At 38.2% G+C, this 24095-nt stretch overlaps 2 protein-coding genes across 2 annotated transcripts; one reads left to right on the top strand and one right to left on the bottom strand.

The window, feature by feature from the left end:
- Positions 1 to 723: 723 nt before the first annotated feature.
- Positions 724 to 14096, bottom strand: chaf1a (chromatin assembly factor 1, subunit A (p150)). Its single transcript, XM_032571617.1, has 16 exons — positions 13789 to 14096; positions 12707 to 12751; positions 11120 to 11757; positions 10708 to 10776; positions 9215 to 9459; positions 9050 to 9131; positions 8895 to 8963; positions 8571 to 8788; positions 5942 to 6110; positions 5773 to 5853; positions 4572 to 4673; positions 3775 to 4024; positions 2821 to 2983; positions 2419 to 2737; positions 2234 to 2318; positions 724 to 1444 (listed from the first exon to the last, which is right to left on the bottom strand). Exons 1-16 carry the CDS (start codon positions 13850 to 13852, stop codon positions 1344 to 1346), a joined length of 2700 nt encoding a protein of 899 aa, XP_032427508.1. The 5' UTR covers positions 13853 to 14096; the 3' UTR covers positions 724 to 1343.
- Positions 14097 to 15479: 1383 nt separating this feature from the next.
- Positions 15480 to 23064, top strand: scamp4 (secretory carrier membrane protein 4). The gene is made up of 7 exons (XM_032571349.1): positions 15480 to 15612; positions 16144 to 16170; positions 16398 to 16526; positions 16643 to 16799; positions 18392 to 18493; positions 20828 to 20945; positions 21636 to 23064. Exons 2-7 carry the CDS (start codon positions 16164 to 16166, stop codon positions 21822 to 21824), a joined length of 702 nt encoding a protein of 233 aa, XP_032427240.1. The 5' UTR covers positions 15480 to 15612; positions 16144 to 16163; the 3' UTR covers positions 21825 to 23064.
- Positions 23065 to 24095: the final 1031 nt, after the last annotated feature.

Raw genomic sequence — 24095 nt, 5'->3', positions numbered from 1 at the left:
CATTGATGGCCATGCTAACTAGCATTAGCATTTCTGGCAGGTTCTGTTGTGGGGAACTAGCTGTAGCCCCATGGTCTCAAACTCGTCCTACGTTTGGATGTCTCTCTGCTTCAGCACACCCGGCTCCAATATTTGCTCATTAGCATTAGCTTGGCCGCATCCTAGTGAGCCTGTTTAGCCTATTAATTCAAGTGTGTTGACCAACAGATGCATCTAAAAGTTACAGAACTTTTAAGTCTCTAGGCCTTCAACAATGCAGTTTGAGACCATCGAGTGCGCAGTGTAGCAAAGGGCAAGAGGAAGGGTGTGAGCAACCCAGCATGATTGACAGCGCCAAGACACTCCTCTCTGATGGAGCTGTGTAATTTTGCAAATTGCAGTATGACCTTCCTTTTTCTTCTCACAGATTACCTGTCTTGGCATCAGGACGTAGTGAAAGTTTTTAACAAATATGTGACATTATTATTAAGTTTATTTGATAGAGCCAGACACACATCGACATAGGCAAACTGAGCAAAGCAGCAGTCCCATGTTTGCATCATAGTGCAATAGCAACAGCTGATTCGCAGCACTTGTCCCTAGATGGGCTTTTAAAAAGTACCTCTAAAAAATTGAAGTGAAATATAACATTGCCCATGAAAGCCACATACTGTAGTTTTAAATTTTAGACAGAACTTATCATTTAGTGAAATCAACAACAAAAGAAAATTGGCACACGATAGGAAAAATATATATATAAAAGGTGCAGTAATTTTATTTATGTTTAATGAATTTATCCTGTTCAAGTACTCTTGAGAAAATACAGAAAATACATATATTTATAAAACACCAACACTGTAACTAACTGTACACATACAGATCTCTCTACCCTTCCAATAAAGGCAGCATGAATGAAACCAGTAAGATCACAATGTACAGATGAACTCGGAGCCTTGGTTTCCAGCACTAACTTCTGATAAACTATGTACAATTGGACCAAAAGGAAAACAAAAACAAAAGAAAAAAAAAAAGGTTTGTGGTTTCAAAAACCGTGATTATTGGTGTTCTTAACGCTTCTTATAACATTTATTTCTGCCCTTGTTCCATCTCGGCCCAAGCATTAGTAATAATAAGACTCTGATAAGTTGCTTTGATTCTTTTCACAATTTTCAACTTTTATTCTCTAAACATCTACGACACCTTGTTGGGAAACAGGTGAGGTGGACTTCAGAAACACCCAGCCTGGCTTCTGCTGGCGTTGAGGAGGCGACAGGTCACGTGGCCTGAACACTCGAGTCTCCTTTGGATGCAGAATAATGAGTCATGAAGGGAGAGCTAAAGGGGAAGAGCGGCCTGTGATTGGCTCAGGCTGAGGAGAGCGTGGCGGCGGGGAGAGCGGCGGTTTCAGAGGCGTCGACTACCATTGAACAGTCTTCCTCGCTGGAGGGCTTCTCTTTCTTGGGAGCTGCAAAGTCAGATCAGGTTTGGTAAACTGGAAAACGCATCTCTGGTTTAAAACTGAAGCGCTCACATGTATTCCTGCTAGGGCAGGGTGACAAAATCTAATTTTTTTTCCATACCAGATCTAGTTTTAATTGATTTCTTTTTTCTTCAAGAGAAATTACAAATATTCTTCAAAAAGTGACTATTTTTTGTCATCCCTTCCACGCGCTGTGATACAGACTGGGAATTTTTGTTTAACTACAAAGAATGTAGTCATAATAATAGAACAGAGATGCTATATTACCAGAAAATGTCTTAAAATTGACTTTATGAGAAAAAAAGCTTTGACAGTTTTCAGATTCTGCGGTTCCTTTTTTGAAACAGACAAAGTTGTTTGCTCAAACATTTTAAAGTCCGGCTACTGATAATACTTTTAAAATCAGCATCAACTTATACAATTTAATCTGTAAACTTATATTAAAAGAATAATTTCACAAGATGCTCAACATTCCTGATTTTAATTTTTTTTTTGTTGTTGTTGTGAGTTCTCATTAAATTAATACTTTATTCTCCTGTTATTTCAACTGTTCTCGTAATTTAAAAAAAACATAGCTTGACTCTAATACTGCATCATAGAGTTGACCTGAATTCAAAATGTAAATAAATAGAAGCTTCAAAATACGCTTGTCAAACAAGATGATCGCCTTGGGACACCCAAGGGGTCCATTGGTGGAAAAATCCTGATTTTGAAAAAAAAAAAATTAAAACATATTTCCCCAGCCCTAATTTCTGCTCCTCTCAGGTAACTCACCGGTCTGTGTGGAGATAATGACACAGTCTTCGTCATAGTCATCCTCAGTGTCGGCCTGGAAACCGTCCGTCTCCGCTGCTTCGACCTGAGAGAGAACAATAAAGCCACATTAACAGATTGTTTTCCATCGAGGGGGGGGGAAGTAAAAATGTGTAGCAGGAGCTTTTCGCTTTTCGGAGGCATGCCTGCTCTGGATCGTTGCATCTCTTCATGAACTTAGTGATGGACATGCTACCGGCGCTCTTCCTCTTGTTGGAGGCCAACTGGGCGGAGGCAGCTTGGGGCGTGGTCGGAGAGTTTCCCTGGGAACCCGTGGCCGCCTGGGGCTCTTCGCGGGACTCGTCCCGCGCTCCGGCGGTGAGGTAGGTCCACTTGCACGGCACTGGGAGAGCGTCCTGGCCGAAGCGGGTCAGGACGTCGGCGTGCACGTACCAGCAGCAGCGCTTGAAGGAGGAGCGCTTCTCGTAAACGGCGTTGCTCTTGATGAGGCGCCTCACCTGTATCCTGAGAGAGAGGAAGACGGAACGTCATCAGAACGACTAACCGGTAAAGCCCCAACGTTTAAATTTAGTTCAACATTGCTTCACCTGGATGGGACGTTTTCTGGAGGGCTCTGAGGACTGGGCAGCTCAGACGGTGACGACGAAGACGAGGAGGAGCTCTGGTGACGACAAAACTCCTGGAACTCAGAGATGATGACTTTGCCGCTGTTGGGGTTTCCGTGCAGCAGGGGGAGCAGCTGACCTAGCACTGAGAGAGGATTCACCTGAGAGTTAGGATGCTTATGAAAAGGTAGTGAAAGTGTCACCAAAACACTTAAAGGAACAGTTCACTAAATAACAACTTGACTTATAACAGTCACCAGGTGGCCGACGCAATAATGTAAATGTTTGTGAAATATGTCTAACAGATTAACCAAAGATTTGGTGGCTAACAATTATTACAAGGAGCCGTGTTTGCATAAGACGGGTTTACATTTAAGCTGATGGAAGGCATGTTTGTCCAAAGTAACTATTTGATAGAAGAATAAATCAGTGTAAAAATTTTAATATAGATTTAAATTTCTCTACAGTATTTTTAAGACTTTCGGCCAGTTCAGCTGAGCCATCAGCACAAGAAACATTAGATAAATAACTAATGATTGATCAATACAACAAAACTAAGTGCAACAATAAACACGATAAATAATTCTTTGGGCACCGAACGCTAAATACATGATTTGTGCTTCATGACTGGAAGTTGTCTGGTGGAATCAAATATGTTTTGCAAAAAAAAAAAATCTTTAAGCTATTATTGGTTTTATTAAGGGAAAAATGCTGCAACTTCCTTGTTGGCTTTTATTGAAGATTTCACTCCAATTATAATGTTCCAGCTATGCAGATAAAGCTCTATAACCTCAGGCTGTTTAAACAAAGTCATTCTTTTCTTCACAATAATTGCTTTGAAAAGGTTTGGGCTGTACGAGGAAGGAAATCTAAGATATTTGAACATCACATTTGTGGCCGATGTCACATTGAGAGGAAAATGCGTTTTAAACTTACGCTGCTCCTCTCTCTGCCCCTTCTGCAGCAGCTCTGCGGGCGTGGGGCTGTTGTCCACAGTGGGTAAAGGGTCGATCAGACACACAGCGTAAGGCTGGAAGGCCTCCAGACCGGCTCCGTCTTCGTCCCACACACAGCCTCTGACCACGGCCTCCAGCACCTTCATCTTCTTCTTGCTGGACATCAGCTCGTCCCACTCTCTGGCTTTCAGTGTCTGACGCAGTTTTTGCTTCTCCAGGTCGCCGCCGTCCTGCGAAGATGCAAGTTTGTTTTGTTTTGTTTTTTTTAACTAGTGACTTAAAGACACACTTAGAAAATGTCGGGTTTCTACAGCATTTTTCATTTCCTATTTCAGTGGTTCCCAAAGATTTTCTGGGCGCCCCTATGGATTACAATAAAATCCACCTCAAGAAAAAAAAATCAACTGGGCACACGCATCGTTCAACCAGACATAAACCTATAAACATATTTTGTTTTCAAACTCCACTCAAGTGTATTTCACACTTCGGCTTGCAACAAAACTCAGTATAAACCATCTTTATAATGAAACACTTTTGTGTAACTTTTTTTTTATTCATCCATGTCCATGATTGCCCCTTGCAATGGCACTGCGCCCCCCCTAGGGGGCGCGCCCCACACTTCGGGAACCACAGTCCTATTTAATGTGTTTCTTGTCTTTGAATTAAAACATTAAAGGGAATGGTACATATTTGACAAAAAGACCAGTCACCCCTTTAATCTAAATCACTGACAAACTCCCCACTTCAACTCAAAATAAACAAAAGATTTAATCACACCTCCTCCTCCAGAGCACCTTCATCGTCTGAGAGGTAGCCATGAGGAACGAAAAAGCCATCGTCATCGTCGTCGTCATCCTCCCCACCTTCCTCTTCCTCCTCCTGTAAATAATTTTTGTTCAGTTATGCAGTTGATGTGAAGTTACCGTATTTTTCGGACTAAAAGGCGCACATAAAATCCCTATATTTGCAAAAAAAAATCGGCAATGCGCCTTATATTCCGGTGCGCCTTATGTATGAACAGTGTACCATATGTTTTATTACGACTGTGGTAAGAGACGAAGCCACTCCCCTTGATTGTCGAAGCATAATTGCTGCTGGTCAGAAACCTCGTGGAGTCAGCTTTCTATGCTGTCTACACAGACTTGTTTTGGGGTGGCGAACCACTTCTCAACTGTCGTCCGAGCTTTCACGAAGGCCGGAATCATCAATGAACAGCCAAGCAACAGCAATGAGACTGAATCGGATGATGACGAGAGGGAACCGGGCTTGCTTGATGCCGCTATCGCCCAACTTTTAAATTCTGACACCGAAGACGAGGAATTTGATGGATTCGTAGAAGATGAATGATTGAAAAAGTGAGTGTACTTTTTTGTGTAATATTGAGAGTTATTGTTAATGATTTGAAAAAAGTCTGACCTATCCGACTACCGTATTTTGTTTCGCTTTATGCGTCTTATAATCCGGTGCGCCTTATAGTCCGAAAAATACAGTATTTAAAAAATAAACATGTTCCCCTGTGTGAAGCCCTCTAAAATACATCTATACGCTGCGATTGGTAGTTACTAAAGCGTTGCTTTAAACACTAATGACGTATAAAACACATCATTAACATCCGAGAGAAAACATCATCAGCCAGATAATCAGCATTTTGAATGATGTGCGGTGAAAAAAAATTAAAACATGCTAAAGCCCTAATCACAGAGACATCTGAACAGAAACGACTGGAAATCATTTATGTGGGCTTTCAGACATTTTACATAAGGTCCATTCACAGGATGATCATGTAATTATGCAAAAAGCAGGCTGATGTCTGACCAAGAAACTGCAAATGTTAAACATTTTTCTTTCCAAGAACTCATAAATTGTGATTTACTTTAAGTTTTAAAACAAAATGTTGAACAACAAAAGCTAATCTAGTGATAGCTAATCTAGTGATAGTGATAGTCCTTAAGGACTATCACTAGTCTTGTCCACTTACCCCTTCACTATGAGACAAAGACTCTCCGGGTTCCTCTTCCTCCCATTCTTCATCACTGTCCACCTCATAGTCCAACAAATCCTGCGGTGGAAGAAAACAGCTGTGACCTACACAACCATGACTATTTGTTTAATTCAAACAACTAATTGTTTCTGGAAACCAGCTTTACCTTGTCCAGCCTGAGGGGGCAGCGGGGAGAGATATGTGAGCTCGTCTTCCTCCAGGTGCCCCAGTACGCTGGACGGTAGTTCTCGTGGAACTGCAGCAGCTTCATCGGTCCGTAGCGTCTGCGGTCCGGTGTGTCATCCGGTTTAGACGGGTCCAATGCTATGCAGTCCCTGAAGGAGCAGAGCGAGGAGGAAACACAGATTAACCGAAACTTAGAAGAGAAAATAAGGCAAATATATATATATATATACATATATAACTGTATATTGGCATCTACAGTTCATTTCTAGAAGAGTTTCGCCCCACACACTTTTCTCTGGCTTCTCCAAACTTTTACAAAAATCAATTCCAAACACTTTAAAAGCTTTTCCAGGAAAACATAAATACGGTTGAACGATTCAACTACTGCTGAAAGTAGTAGAAAGTTTGACAGTATGGGAAAAATGGTGACATGATTATGATTAACCCACTTTCTCGTGACATTTCTCTCTTTTTGGTTTCCACACAATCTCCACCAAAAGCTGCACCCAGGCAGTCTTTTGGCAGATGGAGATGGTGCGATATTGAGCTTTTGATAATTTATTTAAAACTCAAAGAGCGCAAGTGGAAGATTTTCTATTTCTTCATCTAAAAAGTAATTGATAGTAACGGTCCACATTAGAAATGAAATGGTTTAATTAATTCCCAAACTTTTAGTAAACATCTTTCACTCTAAACAGTCCAATGTGTTTTTTCTAATCTTTGCTTAAATCTAACTTTTCTTTAAATAAAGTTGGATCATTAAATTGCCAAAGTATTTAAATGTACAAAGCAAAGTCAGGTTGGAGACATTGTTCTGAAGCCAAAGGCACCAATGTAGAAATTTAAAACAAACCACAATCCACGTTTCTACTTCAGGTTGTATAGATTCTATAAAAATGTTTTACCAAAAGAATCTAATAAGTCCGTCTAACTTTTAAAATCTGTCCATCTTAAAAAGACTAAAACAGCTTTTCCATCAGCAGAAAAACAATTTCCTCAACTTCACACTCATTAAAGCATTAAAATCTGGATTTGAAAAATAGAAATAATCATCTTCTGACAAGAGGAATATGAGATTAAAAGTACTAAATTATAATGTACAATTATATTTTCTCCTTGCGTGTGCTCATTATCAACTGAGCACCGGAAAGTCAGCAGAAGTGATCGTTTCTCTTATAGGAGCTTCAAATATTTATCGAAAAGACTGCAGTGATACGAGACTCGCTCTACTGCTAAGGTTAACACACCTGATTCTAATTATTGAATTACTCTCGCTGCTTCTTCAACTCCAGCAGAATCTTATTAATTAACCTTTAAATTGAATCAGGTGTGCTGCAACAGAAGACATCTAAAACATGCAGGGAAGTTGGGAAAACAAAATGTTGAGCGAAATGTGTTTGGGTCAGCAGGTCAGGATAGCGATTAAAAAAATATATAAAATCAAATCATATTTTCAAGTGAACCAACACTGGACAATGATCTTTGCACTCAGCTCTGCTAATTGATAACGCAGCCTGTAATTAATGTCAACATTTTTAAAGTCAAATACTTTTGTAAATATATAATTTTTAATTTCGGACACTTTTTTTAACTATTATTATTATTATTAAGAACGACAGCAGATTTCCTCCACATCAAACTTGGAAGATTAGACCTTCCAGATCAAATAAGTCTGTTTAGAACCGTTTTATAGAATGTGCATAGTTAATAGACGTAAACGGGGTTTGGACGACTCGAAAAGTTTAGATTCGAATCACAGCAGGAGACGTGTGATGCGTGACAAGCAGCTAAAGTTAACACACATCGACAGAAACAATCTTTCTTTTATGGCCCTGACTGCCCTCAGTGATGTCTGAGGGCAATAACGAAAACTTTAAACTCTTCATAAATTAATTCTCTTTGCTTTAAAGAGAAAAACCTCCACATCTGCTGATGTGGAGGTTTTCTGCGGCCCACCACATCACTTCTGTTTATTTGAATCACATTTCATGAGTAGAAAATGTTGATTCCTAAATAAGTTAGATGGAAACTCAAATCCCGATAGAAACGTTCCAGTTTCTATTATTATAATTTAAATGAAGGGCTAGTTATCCCACTCGTATCTTAAATTTGTTTGTTTGCATTTCTTACGGAGTCTCAAATTCCTTTTTACTTTATAAACAATAGCGCTTCAATTAATATTTTTGCAATAGTTGAGGTTTTGTCTTTATTTATACAGTCTAGGGTTAAACAAATAATCTAGTGATTCAATTCAATCAATAATTTTAAAAAAAAAGGCTCCTTAGAAACTTTTCTTTTTTAAATTGTTATTTCTTTGTACTTATCAGTTCTGGACAGAATGACCTTTGGTTGCGTGAGCTTATTTGAAAAAGCGACAAGTACTTAGTCAGCAGAGCAAGAGACAGAGCGACAATGATACTAAAACAAAAAATAATAAAAAAACATCAAAAAAGTGTCTCAATGGAGGGAACTTTAACTGGAATAGGTCCTACAACCACAAAGTCCTGGTATCTACTCTGTCAGAGTGTCTGGTTCTTAAGCTAAAGATCAAACCCTCAGGATGTAAATCATCATTTTCGGACCAGGTCACCGAGCGTGGCCGTTCTCACCCGAGCGTGTCCGCCTGTCTGTGTTCGGTGCGTCCCGACCGTCTGGGTTTTTGTCCAATCCAGTCTTTCAGTGCGTTCAGGTTTTCGGCAGGTTTTAGCAAACACCGGTCCAGCTCCTCCAGAACCGAGTCGTCACACTGAACCCGACACAGAGGCGCCAGAGACATGTTCCCTTTAATTTCGAATGGAGCGAACTTCCCACACGCAGCTGCGAGAGTCTGAGGAGACAGAGGGATGGAGAGCACTTAGACACAAATTCAGAGTCCAAGATGATGATGATGATGATGATGAGTCCCTAATCTGTAATAAAGGTGACCTACTGACCTTTGGGGCCTGCTGGATTTTGGGTTTCTGTAGAAACCGAGTAATTTCTGCTTTCTCAGCTTTTAGGCGCTGGAACCAGAGAGAAAACAGTAAAAACATTAAATATTAACCAACTTCATCACATTCAGAAAATATTAGCTTCTACAAAGACCCACATCTTTCTCTTCTTTCAACCGTTTCTCTTCTTCCTTCATTCGCTTTTCTTCCTCCTTCTTCCGTTTTTCCTCCAGTTTTGCCCTGAGGAGGAGAAACGACATGAAATTTGTGACCAACTTCAAAGAAAAACAACATAAAAACCCCTAACATGTCTCTATACTTACTCAAGCTTAGATTTCCGCAGCTCCTCTTTTGCTTTTAGCCTCTCCGCCTTTTCTTTCTCTTCCTTCTCCTTTTTTTCTCGTTTTTCCCGCTCCTCCTTTTCCTTCTTCTCCCGTTTTTCCCTTTCTTTCTCCTCTTTGAGCATGCGAGCCTCTTCTTTCTTCTTTTCCTTTGCAGCTTTGGCTTCTTCTTTCTGCCGTTCCTTCTCCTGTCGCAGCCGTAACCGCTCTTCTTGCTCTTGTAAACTCTGCAATCAGACATAATCGGTTTTCCTAAGGATTAATTCTGGGGGTGTAAAAGACACTTAAAGTGTTAAATCTTAACTGGAGGAACATTTGTAGAAACTCTTAAAACAGAGTTTCTAAAATCGCTTCCTCTTTAAAATCACCAACTTTTCCAGATTTCTCGGCCTATTTTTTTACCATTTTACCAAATTTATGTTCCACATTTATTGAAACATAAATTTCCAATAAATTATTTTTTTTAAACAATGATCAAGCATCATCCTGAAAAACCTCCAATTATAAGCAAAACAAAAAACAGGGAATAACAAGTTGGTCTTTAATCCCAGTAATAGAACGTCTGTAGCTGCTGTTTTTCCTCCAATTTATTATATTTTGTTTAATATTATTCCTATGACATCAGAGATTAAGCTTACTGTAAATATTTTGGTCTGAAAAAACATTTTGATTGACCTAAAATGAGCCAATTTTTATCTTTTTATTTAAATCATAGTTGTTTTGAGATACTCACGTTTAAATAAATAAAAATATATATATCAACTGTTTTCATACATTAGGTCCTAATTCCACTGTAGCCATGTTTTCCTAAAAATCTTTAAGGTTTTCATTTCAAAACAGAAATTTTATAACCCGTTTTGTAACCCGATTGTAGATCGAACTCCAAGTTCTTATGATAGCAAAATACGACCAGAAAAAAATAATAATTGTATTCTACAGCAAGCAATATAACTTTCAACAAGTCAATAAGCTAAAATTTTATTCTGAGCACCAACGGGAAAAAAAACAAAAAAACATTTCCAGCGTATCTATTATCACTTTTGATAGACAGATGCGGTATTTTTGATAGACAAATCAAAAATACCGCAAAATATACAGAATTACATACCATCACCAATGCATTAGTGTGTGCAATAGGATTAAATGTTTGGTAGGATATGACATTTTATTTTATACATTTCAATTTTTTGTAATATGATGGCAATTAAATATCTTACTGAAATTGTTCAACATCCGCTTTAAGTCACCCGCCTATTTGTCTAATTTAATTTTATGAATGTGGGCGTTTAGTTTGTAGTATGTGGAAAATGGGCGGTAAAGTCTAGAAAAGCAAAAGTTTTTCCATATTTATCCAGACCTGGAAAACAAAGACAAAGAATAACGAACTTCTTCCAGACTGTCAGGCTACATGTGAACCCTGGTAACTGGAAATGTCAAACCGCCTTGCAGCAGGAGCCGAACTTCACGAAGTTTACCTTTAATGAGCGCCTCTTGATCTTTTTCTCCTCTGCTTGTATCTCAGGGGTGGTGGGGGTCTTTGGGTCCTGCAACAGGAGAAAAAACATTGTATGGGGTGTTTTACTGACAAAAATTAAAGCTAAATAAATTCTTGCAAGAACAATAATAGCAAATAAGAAGAAAATGTAGGCATTGTACTCTTTTTTTAAAAGGGGCTTTTGGTTATTCTTTTTAGACTTATTTATCAAAATGTAGAAAGCAAATGAATATTTAAATACATTTTGGTGATCATTTTAAGCAATGCCAATATCATTTCTTAAAAAATATGGAAAATGGCAAACTACATGTCTATTGAGTCAGATTTTTTTAGCAACAATTACGCAGTAGAAAACTGGGAATGCCATAAACTGCGCCCATGCTGGTTCGTACTTTAGGTGTAGTGGTTGGCGTCGAGTCGCCAGTCTTGGTGTTTTCTGGTGAGCTCTCAGACATGGAGCTGGCCGATGACGGCGACTGTGTCGACTTATTTCCCGACTCATTCTGCTCCTCTGGCTCGCTGTCTGAATCCTGAGTAGTAGTATCCAGCTGGGAGACAGATGTGGCGAGATCCTCCTCCTCTTCTTCTTCTTCTTCTTCTTCCGCCTCTTCGTCAGTAATTAAGACGAAGTCTGCAGTCTGTGTTTCAGGAGTGTCAGTAACGTCCTTGTGTTTCCCAGCAGCCTCTGTTCTGTCTTTGCGCTGCTGCTTGGTTTTCGCTGGGGGACGAGAAGCGGCCGGAGCAGGGGAGCCGCGGCGCTTTACGGGGGACGATTTGTCGTCGTCGGTCAAGTCGATGACCACTTTACTGTCCGAGGACGCAGAGGAAGCGGGGCACCTGCGCCTCAGGAAGCCGTCCAGCGGGCCGCGGCCGTTAACCAAAGGCGGGCCGCTGCGTTCGGAGAGAGGAGACGACTCGTTCTCGTTCTGGGTGTCCGGGTCTGCCGGTCCAGGACAGGAATGGGTGCAGGGACGCTTCGGCGGCTGGTTTTCTTTAGGTTCGGCATTCAGGCGCTTGAACGGGAGACGGGCTGGAAACAAGAGAAAAGAAAAGAAAAAGAAAAACAAGTCGATGGTTACAAATAAATTATGTTGTCAATAATTCACTGTTATTAATTTGCAGTTGTATCACTAAATGAATGTGCTCAGCTTTGCATCAACAACAGCAACCTTTTTTTTTTTAGTAGAAATGCAGAGTGCCTGTTTACACTGATAATTTTTTACAGTACTGTAAAAAAAATATGGGTTGAATTTTTAGTTAAAGTTTTTAGTAATTTTTAGTGTTTCTAATCAAACTGATCTATTATTAAACCAAGATAACCTGAGCAAATACATAAATTGATCAATGAATTATTTATTTTAAGTAAAAAAAAAAAAGTGTTTGTGATGACTGGAAATTGGATTTAGATATGGACTTTAACTAGGCCAAGCCCAAAACCTTCCTTTTGAGTTTTTAACACTTCAGTGACTTTTGGTGCCTAAATTTCTTTAAACCCAGGAATGATGTGTTTGTTTTTTTAAGATCATTTTGGTCAATCCTTAGCTGTCAGACGGTCTTATTGAAGTGACTTCATTTTTCCTAAAGGCCTAACATGGATTCCTGGTTTTGGATCGAACATGCAAATGTCTTTTTTTCTTTTTTACAGGACAAAGTTAGTTTTAATAGCTTTTTCCCCTGAACAAATTATATATTAATTTGGAAACAACACTGTTATTTACCCAATTGATCTTTGTATAATATTACAATATTTTGATGATGTAAAAACGTTGCATCCTAGCATAAAAAAGGCAGCAGAAGCCATGTGTAGGGGATGAAATACTTTTACACAGAACTGTATTTGTAAGACTATACTTGGTTGTTATTACTGCAATGGAAAATCTATCTTTGATAACTTTTTTTCAAAAGCTTTTCAATTTCTGTCTTCATGTTAGAGGATGCATTACTATGAACAAATTTAAACAACCTCATGTCACTTTTACCTTGAATAAGTTTCTTGTTGGCATTACTTGCTTTGCAATCCATGCCTGAAAGAAAACAAAATTAGATTAGAGAGATTAACTGATGACATGACAGATAAACGTGTCTCATTCAATCAAATGCCACCAAACAATAGTTTCCAACTACTTAATCATTTGTCTGTTTGATCATGGATGCAGTAGACGTGCATCCACGATCAAACACTTTCTAGAACTGTAAGCCTGTTGAATCTAAAGGCCTGTGACGCTGCATTCATAAATCCTAACCCTGCGCTCAGAGTACAGTATGAGGCTGGATGTAGTGGCCGTGTTTGGCTCACTCTCCCGCCAACCTGTGTCTCAGTCGGGGCTACAGAGGCCCAACCGGATCGAGGCTGCAGAGTGAGCAGCACCTCGGGGTTGCCAGGTAATGTCTGACTGGCCTTCATACAACTGGAAGCTTTGGGAAAACCCACTCTGAACATCTGGAGCGCGCTGTGGTGCAACAGTCCGAAAAACGGACATATGAGAAAGCAAAAACAAGAAGTGAGCTTTGACAGCCCTCTTCAGAGAGCAGCTTTGGTCTTACGTACTCGCTTTGAGCCTCCCAACCATGCTACACGACTAGCCTTGCATGCTACTTTAATGACACTAGCCAGCTACCGTGCTACGCAACAACAGACTTAGCCATCATTGCTAGCTATTAATGTAAAACCTCTTCAATAGAAGCTGTTGACAAGACAAAGGCACGGCGTGGCGGCACTTAAATGTCTCCTATATGACAAATAAGGTTTAAAAAAATCACATTAGTATCATGTTAACAACAGTGCAGAGGGCAACTGCTTTCAAGACAGCAGCAACAGATTTATGACCCAAACAAGAGCTTTGTCATGAAATAACACAAGTACAGAAGATACATTTGAGCATATCCGATACTGGTAACGCTGACAAAGTCGCCACAGTGCAACAGAAGCTGAGAAATGTTATACCTGCAGTTAATTTGATTAATCAATAAGTTACGGTTTTGAAAAGGCGATTCGCCTGTGGCACAACAGATAACATTTCTGCATGTTTTAAGTGTTTAAGCGTTCAAGACAAGGAATTACCTCTTCTGTGGGGAGTCGATGCTGCCAAATGTTCGTCCACAGATGAACTTTCCTCCGCCAACATCCCGACTACTGACCAGCTGCCTCTTTAATTCACAATGTTCTGCGGTTAAACAATTTTGACACACCGACAAGAGCAGCGTTTACGCCAAAAAGGCTCCCCACTGGTTATTAAATGTCAAGTTCTTCTTTACACGTCATGCGATCTTAATTTATTTCACATAAGCATAACTAAAAGTCTTTCCGCATCTCCTGCGTTTTCCCTCTGTTCACCCCGCCGCTCGCCTCGCGCTCCCCGAGTCGGAATTGGCGGGAGTCGGGTCCGTCCATCAATACCCTTCGCTGATTGGTCGAAATCAATTCTTGGTTCTTCCAGGGTACGTTGGAATTCTTCACCTGCTTTGCCCGCTTACTCCAGCGTTCGTTCAAAAACTTTAATATCTTGACATGTAGACGAAGAAACGCTCAAAGTTTTTTTGGATTTCAAGATGTCTTATTAAGACAATAAAGGTTTATCTCTTAAAATTAATAGAGGTGAATCAGAAAATGAAAATTATGTGTACGCTATCCGCATCGTACTGAACGCTCCTTGCCAGCAACCAAAACATGTCACATCTTTTTTTTTTTTTTTACAGGAAGCGCGTTCTGGCTGCTGTTTCGAGTTATGTGATTGGTCACAGAGCTTGACTTTACCAACCCTAACCCGTTGCAGAAGAGCGACGGTCATCATGTCCGCCACACTGTGTGTGGCAAAATTTGCCTTAAATGCTAATAAAAGTGTGAAAAACATGTAAGAAAAACAAGTGCAGTTAAGCAGTTAAACCAATTTAGATTGAGGCTTTTATTTGATAGTATAAGCAATGATAATGTTTGAGAATGATTTTGACATCTGAAGGTCAAAATGACCTAAATTAAACTTACTTTAATCTATTTTTGAAACTATACCAAATACACTAGTTGAATTTAATTTTAATTGCAATAATTTAATCATTTTAATTCAGCTACTTTTTCAAAACATTAAACAGAACATTAAAAATGAGATGAAAATTAACTAAATTCAACAAATGCTTAAAGATAATTCCCAGTATTATTTGTTTGTTTGTGGTTTAACTCATGAATGTCTTGCTTAATGTTAAACAGAACAGCCTGGTACTTCTAATCCCTCATAATATCACAACAGACCAGTCAGGCAAGCACATTTCAGATACTCTGAGAATGACTGTATGTTAGCAGAAAGGCTGGTCAATATGGAGGTTATTTGACCATTGTCAGCGTGTGTTAAGATAAAATACAATGCACAATTTTGATAGTAAATTGAAGGTTATAATTTACTTCTAAGTAAGTTAATATGTCAAAGTAAGATGAATAAAGATATGTGTGAAATTAATCAAAGTTCCATTATTAATTCTTGTAATGGAACTTAGATTATTTAATAAAACTTGCATTACTTAGATAATAATTACAATAATAATATTCTATATTTATTATATCCTGATTATAAAACCCACAGTTTTGCCCAACTCATTGAAAAATTTTGATTAATGTTTTCAAAAGTTTTACAAGAGTTTCTTCAAATTGTTTCCAGTTGTTTATGAACAGGGTGGAGACGGGGGAACGGAATCACGCTGCAGTCACGCTTTTCCGCGTTTTCGAGTGCCTTCTGGAAACTGTAGTTTTCTGTTCACCGCCCCTGAAAGGGCCGCGCCAACAAAGAGAATAGCATTAAACTACAAAATAATACGCGGCGCTGCGCAGCCGCAAAGCGTTTGTTTCGAGGACCCCTGCATTTGTCGACGGAAACGTGAGGAGAAACATCTAAACCTGGTAAAAGTAGCATTTATTTAAATACGTTTTACATTCATGTCATGGCCGGAACAGTTTCACTTTTTTTCCGCTATCAAACAGTTGCTCAAACAAAGCAAAAATTGTTAATATAAACAGATAATTGACGCTCTTCTTTGCTCATTGTGGTTGGACTCCTGTACCAACAGAGCGAGTTAGCTGCTTTTCCCTTCCTGCTATTCCTTGCAACGTCAACATTAAATAACTTTAAATGTTATCTAATGAGTGCATAAGTTACTGCTTGCTTGTAAAATTAGTCACCAGTTAGACCAAAGTCGAAATGGGCAGAAAGGATTTTCTCGCTGGTTGTATAGACACATTTTTTTTATCATATAAAATGTACAGCTCCCTTTAAGAGGTAAATATTTGCTCCTGAAATTACAAATATTGTTGAACAGAGTAGCATGCAAATCGAAAGTGTGCATAATTATGAATATATTTACTAATTCACACAATTATTAAATATATATGAATATATAACATATGTTGTGTCTGTGTGTTCCGGTTATTTAGGAACGAAGGGGAATTTCAAAATGGCAGGTTTGTGTTTGTGTGTTAATTAAAATTTTATTCCTATATGAATTCCTATTAATGAATTAACGTTTTCATTAATCCATTAATAGGAAGTCACTCTCCCCAACAAGGGAGTGAATTCTTATTAATGCATTAATGAAAGCATTAATCCAAAAGTTAATGTTTTCCTAGCTTTTGGATTCTTAAACAAAAATGCAATAGGAATGACTGTGGATCCGTGCTTCCTCTTTTAGAGCGGGCAAATAACTTTCCTCCATTGCCAACGTTCTTCAGAATAAAGCCATGCTTTTACCAAAACATCGATGAAGAAATCCCTGCGCCGCACAAGCAGCTGGTGCAGAGAGTTTACAAGCTTTGGATGAGTAAGTAGTTTACACATAGATTTATCGTAAAGAAAATATTCTTTTCCCTTAATCTCAAAATCACTCACTTCCTCTTTAATCTGACCCTCCCACCCTTTTCCCCTTCTGTTCTTCAGTGTATTCTGCCACACTGTGCATAAATGTCATTTCATGCATTGCCTGGTGGGCTGGAGGGGGAAGTGCCACAAACTTTGGTTTTTCTCTGCTCTGGCTCCTTCTCTTCAGCCCCTGTAGCTACACATGTTGGTTCAGACCGCTCTACAAAGCTTTCAGGTAAATGGTTTAAATCCTATCAAAACATGTTGCTTGTTGTTAAAAGCTGTGATTAAATCAGGAGTCGGCGCACGCCTCAAACATTTTCACACCTCTTGAAACTTTTATCTTCGCCACATTGCAACCACAAATCTCACTGTGGTTTTTATTGGGATTTTGTCTAATGGTTGCATCTATTATGTCATCAACCCTGACTACTTTCTCTGTGCTTGTTGAAGAAAAGCATTACCACAGAATAGTGCTGTCCCCACCTGTTTTTCTACAACTGGTGTGTTCAAGTGATATGCAGTGCTAGGTTTAGTTGTTTTGTTTTTTGGGTTTTTTTTGCCTCACATGGTTTTTTGTTTGGTACTTACAGATTTCACTCTTGGTCTTGTCACTCTTTACTTTTTTTTTTCATTTCCAGATGATTCAATAAACAAGTGGTGTCAAACTCGTCTTCATTTTGTCCCAAATCAAGATCATAAATGAACTTAAAGGGCCGTTTAGGCCAGAATATATTGATAAAACCTGTTCACCAAACTGTTAAAATACCAATGAATTCTTAAAATTAAATAATATAATTGAACATCTTTTCAGTACCTTCAGGATTTTGTGATTTTTTTTTTTTGGCTATAAAAATCAAAGTGCTTGTGGTGCTAATTTGGAAATGTGTTCTCGCTGTATAGATCATGGATTATATAATTTGAAATCAATTAAAGATGAGGTAGCTGTTTAGTACAAGTAAGAAAGTTTTTGACAATTTTTGAGAATAATATGCAATAAACTCCCAATTATGTATTGGCGCAAAAAAAAGTGCAGGGATTTGTTGATTTCACGTGAATTTCCACAATAATTCTCAAGAAATTGGAGGGACTGATTGATATAATTTGGCACTAAACAGATAAAACCTGCACTGATTTGATTGATAACATAATATTTAAACACATTTAGTGCTTAGTCTAGAATTCAGGGGGCCACATAAAAAGCTATGGCGGGCCAGATTTGGCCCACAGCCCTCAGGTTTGACACGCGTGCAATAAACAGTTCTCTCTGAGATTTTAACATGTTGAAAGCTTGTGAGATTACCTGTGTTGACTCTAGAAAATGATTGGTTGGGTTTATTTTCATTTAAGGGTATCTGAGTCAAGTGTACTGCATAAAATGCACATCACACTTTTAAGACTTTTATTTTTAGAACGGGTTCAGATGTGCGTTACACTTTGTTCAACTTTACTTGCTAATATGTGTTGGTCTGACACAAAAAAGTCCAGATTAAAATATCTTGACGTTTGTGGTTGTAATGTAACAAAATGTGAAAAAAACATAAAAGGTATAAATGCTTTTTGCATAATCATTGTTGATTAATTTCAGATATTTGGTTGATATCAGCATTGATACAGTTGTTCAGCGATAATCTCTGTCAACGGAGCTTTTTCTTCTCCATGTAAAATTTGTAACCTGGCTTTTCTGGTCTTTCCACTGCTTGTTTTGTTGACGGTATCACGTTTCATAGCGTCAGTTTTTCACATAAAAAGTTAGAATCAAACAAAATGGAGCAGCTCTGAATCTCTCCTGCATCATGACTTTATGTTTTCCTTTGCTATTCACAGGGCTGATAGCTCCTTCAACTTCATGGCCTTCTTCTTCATCTTTTTCCTTCAGTGTGTCTTGACCCTTATCCAGGCTATAGGCATTTCTGGATGGGGAACATGGTGAGTCTGGACCAAACTTACTGTCAAGACTTTGTCTATTATGTCCACCAGTTTGTTTGTGGTTGTTTTTTTCTTTATGAGAGATAATCTCAAGGATTTTTGCTATCTAGTTGCTTTTTACTTTATATCTACACCGTTGTGAGATATTTCACGTAAAACAAAGCTATTTAGATTAAACTTGTTCAGACTCCATTGTCATTTGTGTTGCATCGTGACGTTACGTAGCTGTTCGCCAGGTTTGTTGCGCCATTATTGTTATAATATTTAATGTGTAAACATGGGAGGATAGACAAGGTGAGCAATTTAACGCTAACGCAGCGAGCGACGCTGATGTTTTAGAGAAACCTAAAAAGGTCAGTAAAGCTCCTGTATCTGAAGCAGTGAAGTAGAAAACCTCCTAGGTAGATGCTAGATATTAGCTTTTGGGACATGATGGTGCTCTGTTGGTCTGAGCTCAATCGTCAAGATGCGCTTTGTCCTTCTGTGGTACAAATTAATGGAAGAAATTGTGAATCAGCTGACAGCTCAGTCGGCTGTGAAGTAATGAAGCAATGAAACAAACCAGAGCGCCCCCCACCCCTCCTTTGTTATGCCCACGTTTAGGTTTAAAGGCACTGGAGGCTAATGTGGCTAATGCTAATGCAGGTCAAGCTGGCAATTAGAGCAAAAAAAGTCCAGAAACCATGGCAACCTTCTCTAGGTCTGTAGATTATCACTTAAGAAAATTTTATGCAAAATTACCAGAAAGATAAATATTGTACAGGGCTGCTGCTGAACACATCTGCATGGAGCGGATCTTTGTTTACACTGTAAAAAAAACCTGTTTGGTATGAAGTAGATCCATGTTTGTTTTAAAAGATAGTTTATTTTAGTGTAGAATGATCCTTTATGTGTCCTTCAGTAGTGACATTTTATTTGCATTATCAAAAAATTGACAGGCAAATGGAAGCACACAAAGATGAGCACTTATATTTAAATAAAATAAAATAGCTGCCTGGCTGACGCACACTTCCATAAATATATCAACTTGTATGCTAAGTGTTATGTTGTTTACTGTTTTGCAAAACTGCAAAGGGATACTTTCAAACTATATATATATATATTGAAACAATGGCTGAATTGTCTTTTAATTATTGGTTTTCCCCAAACTAAAGAAGTTAAAATATTGTCATAGTAATTAACCCTATTTTTTTGCTCTTATCTACAAAGAACCCTGTGCCGCCACATATTCAGTACTTTTCTTAGTACAGATTTCTAGTATGGTTGCAACCTTTTTCGTAGTTCTCTACATATTTGTATATTCTTACTTTTAAATCAATGTTTTAGCATTTACTAGATGAATTTAAAGAAAAACACAGCAATCTGTGTGCAAGAACGATGCATGAATGGCTGTTTAACCTTTTCTGTCAGGTGATGAACTACACCTGTACCACAAACTAGATGCATTAGGCTGAGGTACAGTTAGCTATTTATGCTAGCAGGTGGCACAGCCTGATATAATCAGAACAAATAAGCTTTTTACTGCATTAAAATGAATTTATTCTGCTGCAAGAATTTCATCATGTGAATATTTTCAGTAACTTCACAATATTAGTTTAGCATTTCTTCCCTTCAGCGAGATTTCTCTCTAGAAAAACCACATTGGAGCATCGGCCACAGACTGCTGCTGTAATTTATACTCTCTTGTCAGTTGCCTTAAGTAATCCCTTAAGCCACCTTTTATTTTTTTTATCTCTCCATAGTAAGACGCACACAGCAGACGAAGGCATCAGGTTCTTGTAAAACGTAAAAATTTAATCTCTGAATCGTACGCATTTTGACTTTAAAAGTTGAAAATGATGAATTGCTCTGTTGATGATCAAGTCATTGTGCATACTTCTTCACCTGTGTGTGTGCTTGAGGGACTTATTGTTTTATTGAAGAAATCTGTGATGTGATGAAATTTCTCCAGCCTAAAGAGTAAAGAAGATGATTTCTCAGCAAACTAAGCAGTTCTTTTTTTTTTTGTTTTTGCATATCCAGTTTTTTTTTCTGCAGAAGATCTGCCTCATTTTCTTTTCTTGAAAAAGATATTTGTTTAAATTTTTCATTTTGCCTAATAAACATACAAAACAAAGCATGTTTTGGCAGTCTAAGCATATTAAGAGAATTGCACACATGCTTGTGACTACTGTTCACTCGTGGTTTTAATAATGACTTATTTGATTATCTAGTGTGTCACCGCATCTCAGTTGTCACTGCTTAATAATGTTTGTATTAAATCCACTTTGCTGTGTGCGCACCGTCTGATACACTAACTCGTACTACTTCCATCTCATCCTCACCGACACAAAGCGGCTGGATTGCCACAGTGATGTTTTTCAGCCAAAATGTGGGCTCCGCTATAGTGATGCTTATCACAACTCTGCTCTTCACTGTGGTGGCCGCACTAATGGCACTGGTTCTCATTAAGGTGAGTGAACAACCAGCTAGAAACGATTTTACCCTTCAGCGTAGTTTTTGAGTTTATCGACAGAAGTCAAAAAGACGGGCGAATCTCAATTCAATTAGAACATCATTGAAAAGTTTATGTATTTTTTGTAATTTTGCGAAAATGTGTTTTGCTTCCTTTACATATTCTGTTTTGGATTTTTTGGGGGGTTTCAGATCATCAATTAAATTCTAGTATTTGATAAAGATGAGCTGACCAAATGCAAAAACAGGTTTTAAATGATGATTTTAGTTAATTTAGGGAAGTAATATATCTAAAACAACCTGGCCTTCTGGGAAGAATTAAGGTTTTGGAGTTAGATTTGTTTGTCTTTCCTTCTTTTTACCTAATCTTTTACAAATATTAACTTCCCATTGACAAAAATGATAATTTAATTTCATGTAGTGAAGATGGCTTCAAGAAGAGCATCAGCGGTCAGAAGTACATGTAAACTGGTCCAAAAGACCCAAGCACCACCTCATAGATGAAAGTATTTTTTATTTTCTAAATCAATTTTAGCTGTCGTCATCAAAATGACCAGAAATAAATCTCTGAAACAAATCACTTTTGATTTGTATTACTACAATACATTAACTTTTCGGTGTTACTCTAATTAATTGAGACGTCCCTGTTCGCCAAAGTCATAACTTTTCTCCTGTTGTCGTGTCCCAGGTGCACAGACTGTACCGCGGCGGCGGCGGCAGCATGGAGCGCGCTCAGGAGGAGTGGAGCACCGGGCTGTGGAAGAGCGCCCCGGTGAGGGAAGCAGCATTCGACGGCGTCGCTAGGACAGCCCAGGGCCCGACTTTGCCTGAGTACCCCACCGCAGTGCCCAGTTACCCTGACAACAGCCACTGGTGATGGCTGAGGTTCGCCACGAGGGGGTGACAGATGATTGGTCATTTTCACAATGCTGACAAAAGCACTTCAAAACAAAACAGCATGTCACTCTCAAAGTACAGATTAGACAGTTATTTTAAATGTAAGTAAAAATAATAGCTATGAAAGACTTTTTGGTTTTTTTAATTTGAAAGTTTTTTTTTTTATCAACCTGAAACTGTTTGGATGGTTGCCTTCAAAATGTGCCATTCTGTTTCTACTTTGTTTACAAAAAGTTAATAAGACAAAAACAAATAAAGTCTTAGACTTAAATTGAAGATTTGCTTTTGAAGGTTTAATGGATTGCAGACATGCAGAAACAAAATGTGACTGATCACTTTAAAGCTAAGTGAAGAAAGTGTGCCTTATGGATTTGTGTAATGTTAGGATTTTTACAAAGCTGCATGCTACATAACGTAGCAGGGGTGAAAGTGTTTTTTTTTTTTTTTTTTTTTTCATCATTTCATAAGTTTGGGTTGTTAGTGATGCTTCCAAGCTTGGCTTACTGTTGCAGATTTTGCATGTTTAAAAGTCTCCCGCTTGACTTGCGCCCGCCTTAACAAAAGCTGCATTTTGGTTTTTTTCTAACTAATCTTATGCTTCAGCGAAGCAGCTCTTCTGTTTTGATTTCTTACTGAACACTGATATGCCAAAACACTTAACTGCTCCACTTTTACTAATTGAAAAGTCACACTCTAAGCAGCTGAGTTTTGTTCGCTTTCAGTGGATGAAAGTATCTTATCTCCTGCTGCCGTCATTGTCATTTCTTTCACGTTCCGCCAGGTACAGATTTTGTGTTTCATCACAACAGGCTTGCATGTAGCCACTAAAACATTCATCTGAAATGAGCTCATATCTTGATACCAATATCCAGATTGATTGAAACCTGCATGGATCAATGAATTAACTGCAGGCTAATTTTGAGTTGGACTCAACTTTTGTCTTTCCAACACGATCTGCTATTTATGTATGGAATTAAAATCTAATCTAGCGCCTGTCAAAGCCTGCCTGAAGTCCACATCTCAACTAAAAGGAAAAAAACAGTGCCTCCGTTGTAGATTTGACATTTTATTTACTTTTTCTTGTTACTAAAGTGTCCTTCGAGGACAACTGCCAAGTGTAACGTCTTAAATTTTCTATATTAGGTTTCGGAAAATAAAGCGGACGTGTGAAAGTATTCTATACATATCGCAACATTTCAATAAATGACTTTATTCACACAGTGTTTCTGGCTTATTCCACTACATTGGACTGTTAAACTGCAATTCGTATCCCAGTTTGCTTTCACCCACATTTTTCTTCCACAAAGCATTGACGCAGCAGAAGAATGCACCACTTTTGTGTTTTGTCACATTGTGTCATATATTTTGTTTTCGGTACTTTGCTAAATTTGAAACTCAAATGTCAGAGTAGCTACTCTGTTGGGATTCAAATCAAAGCATCATTAGTAGAAGAAAGTTGACACTTGGTTTTCTGGTCTATAAGAGTTAATGACAGACCAGAGCTACTAAGGAATAGGCATTAATTGATTAATGCATGTTTATGTTTTGAATGGGTCTAGTCAAAGTCCAAATGTATATGCACTACAGAATTTGTGGCAAAATTTATAAACTGTTGTCCATGGATGATTTCCACTCAATCTGAATTAGTTTTTGAGCTATCCTGCAAAGAAGGGTGAGTAAATATTTATAGATATGTAAATCACAGCTGTAGTTGCAACACAATGTTGACTTAAGGCAGATTAAATTTTATTTTATTTTTTTCAAAATCATGCCTAATTTTCAGCTTTGTGATTATGTATTACTTTGTGTTGGTGTGTCATAAATACTAAATAAGATACTATGACTTTTGAATTTGTAACATGAGAAAAGAATGTTCCATTCTTGCATTTTTAACTTTAAAAAGGCTTTGCATCTGGACGACACCAACTGCTTTAGTGATTCTGAATCTCAGAACAAATCTAGGATTCATGGACTGTAAACATTACTGATAAATCAGTATGAGCCAGTCTTTCTAAGCCTTGTGGCACCAGCTGTAACCGGCTGATGGAGTATTGAAATCATGCATGTATTCAGCAGCAATCTTTTTTTTTTTTTTTTTTAAATCGCCCAGAAGCAATTTCAATCCCTAATTATGTACATGACAACTTCTTTATACCACGCTGGTAAATATTTAATGAGGATCTTGACGCATCGCTTTTATATCAACACTTGTATGAGATGAAACAGGATAGATTCAAGTGTAGGTGTGTGG

Source organism: Xiphophorus hellerii, chromosome 9 (genome assembly GCF_003331165.1).
Source record: "Xiphophorus hellerii strain 12219 chromosome 9, Xiphophorus_hellerii-4.1, whole genome shotgun sequence".
Classification (NCBI taxonomy): domain Eukaryota; kingdom Metazoa; phylum Chordata; class Actinopteri; order Cyprinodontiformes; family Poeciliidae; genus Xiphophorus; species Xiphophorus hellerii.
Note: the sequence above shows the minus strand (reverse complement) of the source record. Positions and strands in the feature narration are given on the sequence as shown.

Coding starts and splice junctions, on each gene's coding strand:
- chaf1a (XM_032571617.1), bottom strand. CDS start 13,852: ATGTTGGCGGAGGAAAGTTCATCTGTGGACGAACATTTGGCAGCATCG. Junction 10,777..11,119: donor CGCCAACCACTACACCTAAA/GTACGAACCAGC, acceptor CTCCTGTTGCAG/GACCCAAAGACCCCCACCAC. Junction 1,445..2,233: donor CATTATCTCCACACAGACCG/GTGAGTTACCTG, acceptor CTGACTTTGCAG/CTCCCAAGAAAGAGAAGCCC.
- scamp4 (XM_032571349.1), top strand. Junction 16,527..16,642: donor AGTTTACAAGCTTTGGATGA/GTAAGTAGTTTA, acceptor TCTGTTCTTCAG/TGTATTCTGCCACACTGTGC. Junction 16,800..18,391: donor CCGCTCTACAAAGCTTTCAG/GTAAATGGTTTA, acceptor TGCTATTCACAG/GGCTGATAGCTCCTTCAACT.